The sequence below is a fragment of the Giraffa tippelskirchi genome, chromosome 13 (genome assembly GCF_054371585.1).
Source record: "Giraffa tippelskirchi isolate mGirTip1 chromosome 13, T2T-mGirTip1v1.2.pri, whole genome shotgun sequence".
Taxonomy (NCBI): domain Eukaryota; kingdom Metazoa; phylum Chordata; class Mammalia; order Artiodactyla; family Giraffidae; genus Giraffa; species Giraffa tippelskirchi.
In genome coordinates this window covers 3314899-3327699 of record NC_137287.1, presented here as the reverse complement: position 1 = coordinate 3327699, position 12801 = coordinate 3314899, and the positions used below count along the sequence as shown (strand labels likewise).

Below are 12801 nucleotides of genomic sequence, written 5' to 3'. Positions count from 1 at the left end.
GCTTGGATGTCCCTGACTGACCAGAGGATGCAGAGAGAAATACCCTGTTACCAGCCACAGGCAGGTGGGGAGAGTTGCTCCTGGAGGAGAGAGCAGAGGCTGGGGCTGCCCGCACGTGGAGCCGCTGGGTAGGAGCGCGGACCCCGGAGGTGGGTGCGCCTCCTGCCTGAGTCCCAGGTCTGCTGTGCCTGACCTTGGGCCAGGTATTAGCTCTTCTGGGTGAGCTCGTTCCTTTATAAAGAGCAGTATGTGGAACCAAGTGTTGTTTTGTAGTTAAAATACAAAGCACAGAGATGGAATGAGGCACATGGTAAACACCAGGTAAAAATTACTTCTGTCTTATTACTTGCGAGGGTTTAGCGTAAAGCTGGCGGCCGGGACCATGGCCTGACCGCTTGTGCTGCTTGGGTGCAGAACAGCAAGTCGCTCCTCTTTCACAGCAGCTCTCGATCGTAATCCCCTCCCCCCCATCCTGGTGGATGTCCATGGCATTTCTGATCCGTGTTCTTGGCATGCTTGGGTTCAGAGGTCTTCTGACCGTGACAAGATATGTGTGTATGTGAAGGAGCACGAGAGAAAGGGGGCAGCAGAGACACTGCTTTCGAGAAGTTCTTTTTTTTCCCCATTAAATGCTCATTCTGCCTCCTTCACAAGTGTCCCAGAGTGCTGGCACCACAGTGCTTCAGACTCGTCTGCCATCAGTCTGTGCTTCAACATCCAGAGCCCACCCTTCAGGGCCACGAGGGTGACCCCGGCCCCTGAATGCTGCCTGACCGGGGCACTGACTGGTTCCACGTCTGGGTTTCAGGCTGAGCAGCAAGCCCCTGCTGACCTCAGACGACTACGAGCTGGGAGCGGGGATGAGGAAGAGACACAAAGTGCCTGAGGAGGACCACGACGCCCTCGGCGGAACAGGGAAAGCCAGGGGGAGGAACCAGCCTTGGGACGAGCACGAAGCCTCGTCAGACTTCATGAGTCAGGTTGGTCGCCCCACTTTCAGGTGTGCTGTCAGCTTGGGGCAGAAGGTCTGGAGGGGCTGCTGGGGCTCACACGCTCCCTTTGTGGGTCTCCTGGTCCTGTTGTGCAAACACTTTTGGGATACGCTTTTCCTAAATTAACTGTGGAATCGCTATGGATAAAATGGAATAGTAACCCGGGCACAAACCCTTTTGCTGAGGGTGGTTGCCTTAGTGGCAGAGCCACTCCTCCAATCTTGGTCATTGTGCAGAGCGGGAAAGTAAGGCCCAGGGGAAGTCAGAGAGCTGGCGAAGTAACACAGCCCCAGGTGGAGCTGAGGCTGAAAGCCTATCCTCTGTGCGTGCTCCATGACCCTCTGCTGAAGCACAGAGGAGAGACTGCAAGTTCTTCACCCAACAGTGCAATTACTCAGTTGTTTCATGGTATAATTATTTAATGAGCAGCTTCACCATTCTGGAGTTTGAAGAAACAAGGGCTTGATGCCATTGTAATTTCCTCTGGGAACTCTCTTGAGGTAAAGGGGCGAGCGCCAATGCCTTGAATTTTCTTGTTTCTGCAGAGCATTAAAATCACCCACTTGAAGGCCCTCATCGCTGAATACTAACATACCTTGTCGTCCCTCCCGGAAAAACGCTCTGGGAGGGGGCTGTTACAGTTGACTCAGGCATCAGAGAGAAGGACTTACATAGGGGAGAGTGGGTCCGTGGGGAGGGGAAGAGAGCCAGTTTGTAGTTTGTACGTCAGCATCCTTTGTACTCTTGAACCGTGAAGGGCACTCTTTTTGTCTAATTGACAATATCCCAACTTTTTCTCTCCTTATGAAATGTTACCTGATTAGAGAGAAAATAGCGATGAAGTGTTCAAATGAGGGCCATTGAAGCTGCACGTTTCAACAGCAAATGACTCCAGCTGACAGGAGACGCGCAAGCAGGAATTTATCTGTGAAATCTCTAATCATTCTTTCTGCTTCAGGCGTCCAAGGCACACTCAAGGCATTTTCTTGGCAGCTTCAGCCCACTTAGCTGGATGGCCTGGTTTAGGCTGTGAGGCCATCTTCATCACCTGCTTTAGGCAGCTGAGATAAGCAGATCAGCTGTCCTGTGATCTAGGTTTTCCATCTTTGGGTTCATCCCTCCTCCCTTAATCCAGCCACCTTCTCCCCCTTGGCTCCCCGGCAGCGCTGTTTGTTTTAGGCACTCCCCCCTAGGAAGCACAGCGCCACAGCCAGCCGGTGGCACTGATAACTGTAACCACAGTAACAGCTCTTTAATAAGTGCTTCACATGCCTTTTCTCAGTTCATCTTCAGCACAACCCAGTGCTGCCTGTGTGTAATCGCCCCCATTTTACAGAGTAGAGGAACTGAGGCTAAGAGGAATTCAGCAACGTGTCAGAAAGCCACAGAGGCAGGGAGAAGGAGCCCGGGTTTGTCTGAGCTCATGCACTGAGACCCACTGTGTGTGTCAAATGTCTTAACCCGTGACTTCCCAACTTCCCTTTCTAGCTAAAGATTAAGAAGAAGAAGATGGCTAGCGACCAGGAGCAGCTGGCAAGCAAGCTGGACAAAGCCCTCTCCCTCACAAAGCAGGACAAGTTGAAGTCACCCTTCAAGTTCTCGGATGGTTCTGGGGGGAAATCAAAAGCGAGCGGAGGCTGCGGCAGGTACTTGACGCCCTACGACAGCCTGCTGGGCAAGGACAGGAAGGCGTTGGCCAAAGGCCTCAGCCTGTCTCTGAAAGCCTCGCGAGAAGGTAAACACAAAAGGGCCGCCAAAGCCAGGAAGATGGAGGTGGGGTTCAAGGCCAGAGGCCAGCCCAAGTCGACCCACTCCCCCTTCGCCTCGGAAGTGAGCAGTTACTCCTACAGTAAGTAATGGGCCGCGCCGCCTCAGGGCTGCTCTTCCTCCCTTTCCTTCCCTCCTCTTTCGGCCTCGAAAGCTGGACGGTCTCTGGTGATGGTCTCTTTTCTGCTTTGGAGCGGGTACCAGGCCGGAAACGGAAGTGGTTGTGATAATGGGCGCTGTTCTTTGGGCGGCCACCTGTGATTGGTGGGCGCTCGTGATTGGCGGGCGGGTGGGAGCGGAAGTCCGCCGTCCCTCCCATACCCGGTTTCCGTTGCCCAGCGCTGAGGCCGTCGGTGTGGTTCAGGCCTTGTGCTACAGAGTTGGCGGTTGCTCAGCCCAGAGCGGTTGCTCGTGAAAACCATAGAGCTGGCCAGGTCGCTCCCGCCCTCAGGCGGCTGCCGGTCCTCGAGCGCCGTGTTGGTGAGGAAAGCGTCTATGGAGCGCACGCCAGGGCGGCCTTTCCCGTTGTCTTTGCGACGGCCCTCCACGTGGTTACCCGGTTTGTTTCCGAGGATAGATGCTGAGGCAGGGCCCAACCTGTCAGATGCAGCGGCGCGGGATGGCCCATCACGATGGGCGCAGCCTGTTTGCTGCCCGGACGGCAGCTGCCAGCCCCATGCGGCTTTCGGGCCCTTGAAACGTAATAGCTGGTGGCACTGAGGGACCGAATTTACCCGGAGCCGGCGGCCTTGGTGCTTCTTGTCTGGGAACTGGGGGAGCGTGGGTTGCCAGAGCCCGGACGGCCTTGTCCCCACCTCCACCCCTGACGCCCGTCCGCTGGCCCAGAGCCCGCCGCCCGGCACCTAATAGGTGCTCAGTAAGTACTTGCGGGCGGAACGCGTAATGCCCAGGATGGGTGGGTGCCAAGGGCTGTGGCCGCCGCAGCAAGGCCGGAGAGGGGCTGTTTGCCTCCTGGCATCTGTCCGCTGGTTTCTTCGAGGGGGACCCCAGGCCGCGACTTGGGTAGAAAGCTTTCTCTTTGGTGACTGCATGCATCTGTGTGACTGGGCCTTTGATCAGCTCTGCTTAGTTCATGGGGTTAAGGGCAAGACATGGTGTGTGTTCTTAAGGAAAGAAAGTCTCTATGGAGTTAAGATACCATGGCCTGCCCCCGAGCGCTGTCGAGAGCCCTGAGTGAGCTCGCTGTGTGGGTGAACAACTGGGAGAAGGCACCTGGCACCAGACGAAGCTGCTGCTGGTGTCTTTGGATTTTAACGTTCCTGGTTTTGGTTGCTCTGGGTCTCCAGCCTTGATGCTCAAATGGGTGTGGGGGCGAGGATCTGCTTTTGTGCCTTATGTCCCCTGGGTGGGATTGGTGGCTGGAACTCCTCAGATTCAGTTGGGTGTGAGCTGAGCAGCACTGCCCAGGCCCCTGGCTGCTGCGCGCCAGTTCTAGAGATTTGTAGCTCCACAGAAGAACGGAAGGGCTTTCCTTTGCTTGTTTTGGAATATCACAGAGAGAGCAGGGATTGCTTTTCCTTTGATATTTCAGTGGATGTGGCCTGGCTGGTGGCGGAAGGATCCTCTGCTCTCCCCACTTATAGAGGGATGAGGTGGGGTTCAGGCTAGAGTCCAGAGATAAGCTGAGGTCTTTGCGGGGTTGGGGGGGGGCTCTAAGCTGCCAAGTCCACTGTGGCAGATGTGTGTATGCACGCAAAGCAGGGTTCAGATTGCTTATCTCTGTTACGCTCTTGTCTAAAACTGCACTGTTCAGTTGAGAAGTGGGTTAATGCTGCCACAGGGTGGTCAAAAGCCTTGTCTGCAGTTAGCTGGTGGCTACAATGTGCTGTTGGCTGTGGAGAGAGTGCATCTCTTCTGTTTTTCACATTAGTTTTTCTACCTTTCCCGTAAATGCGTGCACGCAGGGTCCCGAAGAGGCCACGGTGTTTCCTAGCCTTGAGATGCTGTACTGGCAGGAGATGGGCAGAGAGAACGTCGCCCTCCTGCGTTTTCACTGTGGGTTGTAGGGATCCGGTGTCTGGCTTGGTGGGTTCTGGTGGGAAGCCAAGTTGGTCGTTGTCATGCACAGACTTGTCCAGCACGGCAAGTGGCTTCAAGAAGGACAGGATGGAGCGCACGGGAGGGAGAGCTGTGGCTGGGTGACAGGCGGAGGCGTGGCCTCGTCCCACCCACAGTTGCCAGACCACCCTGCAGTTGGGTGTTGAGAGTGGAAAGCATAAATGTTGGAGGAAGCACCCAGAGGACCCCCTGCCCCCCTAGCACACACTCACACGTGCGCACACACATTTTCACTCCTTCTCTTGATCTTGGGGAGGGCGGCTGTGTTCATTAACACTCCCTGTGTTTGGAACGGATTTGATGAAATGAAGGGATTACAGCCTTTGGCTGCAGAGCCTTTCCGTCTGATGGAGTCTTGCTCACCAGCCTCTTATGTAAAACAGACCAAAGTGGTGTGTGTCTGCCTGGGGAGGGATTGGAAGAGGCCAGAGCTGTGCCCACTTGACAGCCCCCTCCCCAAAGCCTCATGCAGCTCCAAGGCTGAAAGCTTGTGGGAGGCCAGAACCAGCGTGCCGGTAACCCAGCTCTGATAGGAAAAGAAACGGGGTAGAACTGGGAACCGCAGTATCATTTGTCAGACGCCACTGTCCTGACATTGCCGAGCAGGAGGCTGGGTTGTGAGTCTTTACACGCTCACCCTGCATATCACTGGGAGCTGGTGTTCTGGGAAAGGAGGGCCTTTACCTGAGTCCTTCCCCTCTTAGGCTGCTTACCTCCCCACAGGGAGCCTGTGGGCTGGCTGGAGTCCCGTGGGGTGGACTGGACTTGGCAGTGACCTCCCCACGCAGGGCAGAGACCTGCCTGAGAGTGGGGCTCCCGCCTCCTGCGGGGCCGGGAAAGACTGTTCGCCCTGTGGCTGTGTGGTGGGTGGTGCTGGCAGCAGTGGCCTAGCCAGGGCCTGGGTCCAAACCATGCAAGATGGGTTTTGTGGGGCCTGCGGCTCAGAGGCCTCCCAGGTGAGAGATGAGGCCCGGATGGGGAGGAGAGCGCCAGGTGGTGGAACTCTACCGGTTCCACGGCCGGTGGGCGTTTGGACCTCGGTTCTGGCACGTGGCAGTGTCCTCAAAGGCGCCGAGGCTAATGGAAGAGACCCCAGCCCCCTCCCTCCCCCGGCTCTGTGACTTATCTTTATTAAAAACTACTTTGACTGCAGATACGGATTCAGAGGAAGAGGAGGAATTCCTGAAGGACGAGTGGGCTGCCCAGGGCCCCTCCAGCTCCAAACTGACACCTTCCCTCCTGTGCGGCATGGTGGCGAAGAGCAGCAAGCCGGCCGGCGGCCCCAAGCTGACCAAGAGGGGCCTGGCGGGCGCCCGGACTCTGCGGCCCAAGCCTGCCGCCGGCAGGAAGCAGCCGTTTTGTTTGCTGCTTCAAGAGGCCGAGCCCCGTTCCTCCTTCAGCGATTCCTCGGAGGACTCGTTTGACCAAGGTTACTAGCTCCAAACACAAAATAACCTTCCGTGTTTCCTATCGAGCGAGTGAGTGCGAGAGCGAGAGCGGAGCGCGAGCGCAGGGAGGGCGGCCGGGAGCCGCCCGGGATGGCCCGGCCAGGGCGGCCGTCTGGTTCTTGGCAGCGTAGCCTGCTGTATCAGCCCGAGTCCTTTTATTTTTGTTTTTATTTGTACCTGTATCATTGTGATAATACCATTGGCTGGCTCTTTTTGAGCTTTTACATGGACTGTTTTTAGTCTTCCTCCCCCCTCCCCCCTCCGCCTGCCCCCCTCCCCTGGCCTCCTCGCCCCCTGGACCGCAGGCCTGGGTGGGTCCTCCTGGCGTGGCCGCGGAGGCCTCCCAGGGGACAGTTTGTAAATGGAATTCTGTCGTGTGGGCGTGTGACTTGATGTTTGTACCGCGATTTTGGTAATACCAAGCTTTATTAAACATACCGAGTTCATTTTTAACTAAACCCGTGTGCCTTGTCTCTCTTGCTGTGTCCTGACCGGACCACTAGGTTGCCGCTTCCCTCATTTGTTCCCCCCTCCCCCCTCCTCCCTCCCCCTCCCCCCAACCCCCCCCAGGGGTAGATGGAATAACGCAGTCTTCGCTCTCTCTATTATTCAAATATCCCTGGTAGCTGTTGGCATGCCTTTCATTTTCCAGGTTTAAAGTAAACTGCTTTCAACTCAAGCTTCATCATTTTTTTTTTTTTAAGCTGCTTGTTTGTCTTTTGTTTTCTTAAAGCTTCTTATGCAACAGTGGTTAAAAAATACTTGCAAACATTCATTTTCTAACACATGTTTCTGCTTTGAAGGGCGTGTAGGCAGTGCAGGGTCAAGACCACTCTGCGTCCCCGAGTTTTGTTGTGAAATCCAGAGGCTTCATTGCCGTGTTAAGGGCAGAGCTCAGAGGAGTCCCAGGAGTCCCAGGCTGGTCTGCCCCCCGCCTCACTTAGGCAGAGAGGATTGATTTCAGGGACCCCTGTGAGCTCCTTGGTAGACTGACTTGTCTCAGTCTTCCAGGACCTCCACTCCCAGATGTCCTGGGGTGGGGGTGACGCTTTCCACCCTGGTTTAGGGTTTGCTTCAGGGCGGACCCCTTTCAGGGGCCCCAGAGCTGGGGGGGGGGTCGCAGCACCCCAGGGGTCCGAGCTTGCATCCTGATGCCCTGAAATGGGAGATGATCAGGAGAGGATGAAGCCGGGGCCTCAGGGCTCAGTCCCCCCCGTGCGGCCGCCACACCTGAGCGAGTGCAGCCCCGGCCACTAGGTCTCCCGCTGGCCTCGCCTTGTGAGGCCTCTGTAGCCCGGGCCTCTGGACACGTCTGGCTGGTGCCCCATTCCCCTCTGGCCTCCCCGGGGCGGGGTCCCCACGCCTCCTCCCCGTCAGAGGCCAGAGTTCCAGCTTCCAAGGTTTGGAGCTCTCCTACTCTAGCCCAGACCCTGTAGAGAAGCAGGCATCATCCCAGATCTGGTAGCCAGGGGCCCACACACCAGGGCCAGACTCAGCACAGACAGAGCCCACGCAGGGGGCAGGCGGGTCCCCGCTGCACCCAGACCGCTTGTCAGGTCTCGAAAGGGATATTTGGGTAATAGGGCCTTACTGACGCCTGGTACTAAAACCTAACTGGCTTGGCTTTTCTGGTGTGTCTGCTTTCTCCCCCCAGCAGCTTGGCCATACCTTCACCCTTGACCCCTCCCCATGACGCTTTGAATGTCTGTTTTGGTCTCTCGCATTTGCTCTCACGCTGCACTCTGGACGCACAGCGAAGGCTGGGAGTAGGGCAGACGCGCAGCGGGTCACTGAGCTTGGGTTCGAGCCGGGCTCGTTGCTCCGTAGGTAGGCACAACCCCTTTCTCTGTGTCCCCTCTGCACCCCACCCCCCCTCGGGGTTTGCCCCCATCGGCTATGGCAGCAGCGGATCACTTTGGCATTTAAGGATCGGGTTTTGAAAAACCAAGTGACAAGAGCCAACTCCCATGTATTGACCCAACAGTTTTTTTTTCTCTGAAAAAAAAAAAGTTTTTTCTGCATTTCCTCGGGTTTCTTTGTTGGGACTTTTTCCTCCCCCTGCCCTTGGCAAGCTCTCTCAGCCTCAGGTGTGGACAACTCCAGAAAGGCTTCCTTGGTCCTGAGACACCTCCCCTCTCTCAGCTCCTCCTACCCCCTTGCGCTCTGGTCTGCTCAGACCGGCCACCAGGCCACCACGGGAGGAAGCCAGGGAGGGCCCGCAGGCTCATGGGAGCAGAAGGTGGGGAAGGGTCTCAGGAGACCAGGGTGACCCCGTCAGCACGTATTTTGTGGGAGACACGCCTTTTTTTGGCTTCTCATTTCCAAACATTCTTCCATCTTGCGGTGCCGGGTTTGGGCCACTCTTGGCTTTCTGGGATCCAATGCAGACATTCCAGACATCCAGAAACCCAGAGCCAGACAGAGAATCCTGGGTGGGAGAGAGAGCCCGAGTTTCCACACCTGAGCAGCCCCACGTCCCACCCTATGCCCCCCCAGCCCAGCCAGCCCCCTGCCTGCCACCCTGCTCAGATTGGCCAGCCCCAAGGGGGGGGGGGGCCTGCCCGAAGCGGGGGACCCAGGCGCTGCCAAAAGTCTGCCTACACTTAGCCTGCTTTGCCGCTGTGGCCCACTGGGCGGAGACAGAACCATGTGACGTCCGCAATGTGAATGGATCGCAAGTGTGCACTGCCTGCCTGCCGCCTGCCCGCCCTGCCGGCCTCCATCCCGCTGCACCCATCGCTCAGGGAGCCGGGTCTCCGTCCGCTCACCCCTCCTAACAGCCCTCCTCCCTCTCTGCCTCCTTCCTCTCTCAGCCCCTTCTGGGTCTTCCTCGAGCTCTCGTCCGCCTCCCTCACCGAGGGCTCCCTCGGCTGGGACAGGCAGACTAGAACCCCCGCCCCCCCGCACCCCTGGGGCTGCCTCTTTGGGCTGCTCACTGCGGTGCAGCAAGCAGGTGGCGTGGGGGCATTGGCAGGAGAATGTGGAGTTGGCTACCGTCTAGGGCTCGCTGGCGCCCGGACCCAAACTCCCGGCCCCCAGTCAGTGCAAAGAGGTGGTAGCTCATAGTCCTCCTTCCTCCTCTTGTTGGTGAGTCCCCTTCAGGCTCCCAGCGCCTCTGGGCAGACAGGCACCTCCTTGGCCACAGCACCTCGCAGGCAGACAGGCCGGGCACCCTCCCACCTACCACCCTGGTGGGGTCAGCTGAGCTGTTTCCCGAGAATGGCAGGGAAGCTGGCCTGTACCTCCAGGCCGTCTCTCTTTTTGGCGGAGGACTTAATTCACGTGCACGGAAGGTCACCTTCCTTGTTGCGGCCTCCAGCCCCACTGCCCGCCCCTTCTTTGTGCCCATGGTCCGAGCTGGGCTCCGGGCTGCAGGGCCAGTTCTTGGGGGGAAGCAGGTTTCTGTCTCACCAACCAGCAAGACAGGCTGGGGCTCCCTGAGAGTCTCTTTTCCACTAGACCGTGGGTGATGAGCTGCCAGCCCCGGGTTCAAGTCCTGCTCTGCTGCCTGAGCACCTGACCGTGCAGAGCAGAGTGGGCCGACCTGCCCGGCTGCTCCCTTCCCGCTTCCTGGCCCGGGAGGTGTAGCCGGCTTGTGGCTCCCTTGGCTGAGCTGAGCTGAGATTCTCACAGATAAGGGAACAGCAGCCCAGGGAGGGCTGTGCACCTGCCCCAGGCTTCCCCCGGGTGTTGGGCCTCAGCTGTGGACCCCAGAGCCTGTTGAGGGTTGCCATCCTGGGAGCCCCCCGCCCACTCCAAGATGAGACCAAACTCCACCTTCTCCTGCTGCCAGCCAACCCCCAGGCCCCCCATGGGCAAGACTGCCCCCTGCCCCCCACACACCCCAGGGCCTGTGTCCAGAGCCCTGGCCTGCGCCCGCAGGGCCCTCCGCCCCCTGCCCCGGCCTTGCCTCCCCCTTCCTCCTCCCGCCTCCTCCCCCAGCTTTCATGTTGTGTGTCGGGCTGTGTGTGCGCGTGTGTGCGTGTGAGACCGTGGAGAGCGCTGTCTCCAGTCCTCGTCCGTGTGTCCGTCCCCTTCCCCACAGCACAGGTGCATGTCGGTGCTCCCCTGCAGAAACACTGGACTCCCAAAGCCGCTGCCCACCTCTGGGCTGCCCAGGATGCCCAGGTCTTGGGCTCGCTTTGATGGCCGGGGGCGGGGGGGCGGGGGAGGCGCGTGGGCTGGTGAGGAGTCAGGAGCCGGGCTGGAGCCGCGGCCCCCCCTTGCTGGCGCTGCGGCCGCGTGGGGGGCGGCGGGGGGCGGCGCCGGCCCGGGCCAAGGCTCTGACTCGCGCCCTGTTTTCTGCACGCCAGATGAGAGCTCCGAGGAGGAGGACGAGGACGATGAGCTGGAGGAGGATGAGGCGGCTGGCGGCTATAGGCTGGGGGCCCGGGAGCGGGCCCTGTCGCCGGGCCTGGAGGAGAGCGGGCTGGGCCTGCTGGCGCGCTTCGCAGCCAGCGCCCTGCCCAGCCCCACCGTGGGGCCGTCCCTGTCCGTGGTGCAGCTGGAGGCCAAGCAGAAGGCCCGCAAGAAGGAAGAGCGGCAGAGCCTGATGGGTGAGTCCCAGCAGTGGGCTGCAGGGCGGCAGGTCCCACTGCCCAGCCTGCAGGCGGGGTTCAGAGAAGGGAGAAGGACGGGAACTCTACCTCCGGGGCCTGGCCTGGGCGGACGGCCCCAGTGATGGGGGCCCCCCGGCCTGCCGCTCCACGGAGAGGGGTCTCCAGAGCTGTGCAGTGACCTTCACTGTTGACACTCCAGCAAACAGGACCTCAGGCGCCCAGTGTCAGGCAGCTCTGGGGTCTGCAGAGGCCTTAGATCTGCACCCTGGGGGCTATGGGAGCCCACAGGAGGCCTCTCACCCAGCCCGGGAGTGAGGGAGACCAGTGCAGGTTGGCAACACGTAGGCTGAGCCAGGAGAGAAAAATGGGAGCTGGCTAAGGCGATGTAGGAGAAATCGAGGTGCCGGTGGAAGCAACAGGCTGCACAAAGCTCTGGAAGAAGGGGACGCTCTTTACACTTAGGGCAGTTAGAGGGGGGTGGTTTATTCAGTGAGATGCGTTGGCCCAGAGAGAGCAGATTTCGTGGGCCTGGGGTTGCAACCCAGCGGAGGTCATTAATGGGGGTGGCCAGGTGCTGGCTTACCATCCCGCTGCCCGGATGGGCAGACAGAGACAGCAGGCAGCAACACTCGGGCAGGAGGCCCAGCCGTGTCCTGGCCCCACGTCCCTCCTTTTTCTGCATCTCCAGTCTTATCTCTGCCTTCTTGGGATAGACACCTTGGGACCATCTCCTGGGCTCACTCCGATTCTCACGGGGCCACTTGCCCCACGTGGACCCAGCTCACCTTCACCGGGGGTTGGTGTTTGAAACCGAGATGGCTCCACGTGTGTTTGGGCTTGAGCGCCCCTTGCCCTTTTCTGAGCCTTGGTGGTACACGTGAGGCCCCCCTGGCAGGGGCTGCGGCCCAGGAAATGGACCCTGCTCGGTACCCTGCCCCCCCGCCCCCCCCCGGCCTCCCCCAGCTGCCCCAACTTCATGCGCTCCAGAGCCCATTCCCAGTGGCTCGCACCACCCTCCCGGGACCACGTCTTTTCAGGGCTGGACGGCCCAGTGCTTTCTATGCTGAGTAACATTCCATTGTCAGGACGGACCAGTTTGTTTCTTCATTCACCCGCTCAAGGGCTTCAAAGGACATCTGGGTGGCATCCTAGTCCTGGCGGTTTTCACTGAAGCTTCTCTAAACTTCTGTGTGCAGGTTTTTGTCTGGACGTGTTTTCAGCTCCTTTGGGTAAATACCAAGGAGTGTGATCACTGGATTATATGCATATGTTAAGATCACGCTTAGTTTTTTAAGAAACTGCCAGACTGTCTTTCGAAGTTAACTGTACCGTTTTGCAATCCCGCCAGCAGTGAATGCGAGTTCCTGTTGCTCAGCATCCTCACCAGTGTTTGGTGTTAGTGTTTCGGATTCTGGACATTCTCATTGTTTTAATTTGCATTTTCCTAATGATATGCTGTAGAGCATATCTTCATATGCTTATTTTCTATCTGCATATCTTCTTTGGTAAAGTGTCTGTTAAGGTTTTTGTCCCATTCTTAAATTAGGTTATTTAATTTAAGTCTTAATGCTGAGTTTTAAGGGTTCCTTTTGTATTTCAGATAACAGTCAGATATGTCTTTTGCAAATATTTTCTCCTAGGGCTCATCTTTTCATTCTCTTGACAGTACCTTTCACAAAGCGAAAATTTTAATTTTACTGAAGTCCCGCTTATCAGTTCTCTCTCTCTCTTTTTTAATGGATTGTGCCTCTGGTTTTGTATCTAAAAATTTATTGCCATACCAAAGGTCATCTAGATTTTCTCCTACATCATCGTCTAGAAATCTTGTATTTTTGCAGTTTAAGTTTAGGCCTGTGGTCTACCATGAATTAATTTTTGTGAAGGGTGTAAGGTCTGTGTCCAGGTTCTGTTTTTTTTGCATGTGGATGTCCACTGGCTCCAGCACCGTTTGTTGAA

General features: G+C 57.7%; 1 protein-coding gene and 1 long non-coding RNA gene across 6 annotated transcripts in view; one reads left to right on the top strand and one right to left on the bottom strand.

Moving 5' to 3' along the window:
• Nucleotides 1-12801, top strand: part of TNRC18 (trinucleotide repeat containing 18) — an 80036-nt gene that overhangs the window by 46921 nt on the left and 20314 nt on the right. For all 5 annotated transcript variants that reach the window (XM_081552743.1, XM_081552742.1, XM_081552739.1 and 2 more), the window contains 4 exons: nt 809-980; nt 2481-2841; nt 5992-6267; nt 10600-10842. In XM_081552743.1, coding sequence (XP_081408869.1) covers nt 809-980; nt 2481-2841; nt 5992-6267; nt 10600-10842 — 1052 coding nt within the window. The remainder of the gene's footprint in view (nt 1-808; nt 981-2480; nt 2842-5991; nt 6268-10599; nt 10843-12801) is intronic.
• Nucleotides 1394-2966, bottom strand: LOC145531117 (uncharacterized). The gene is made up of 3 exons (XR_014072198.1): nt 2841-2966; nt 1664-1808; nt 1394-1531 (listed from the first exon to the last, which is right to left on the bottom strand). It is a non-coding gene; the product is annotated as an uncharacterized LOC145531117 (long non-coding RNA).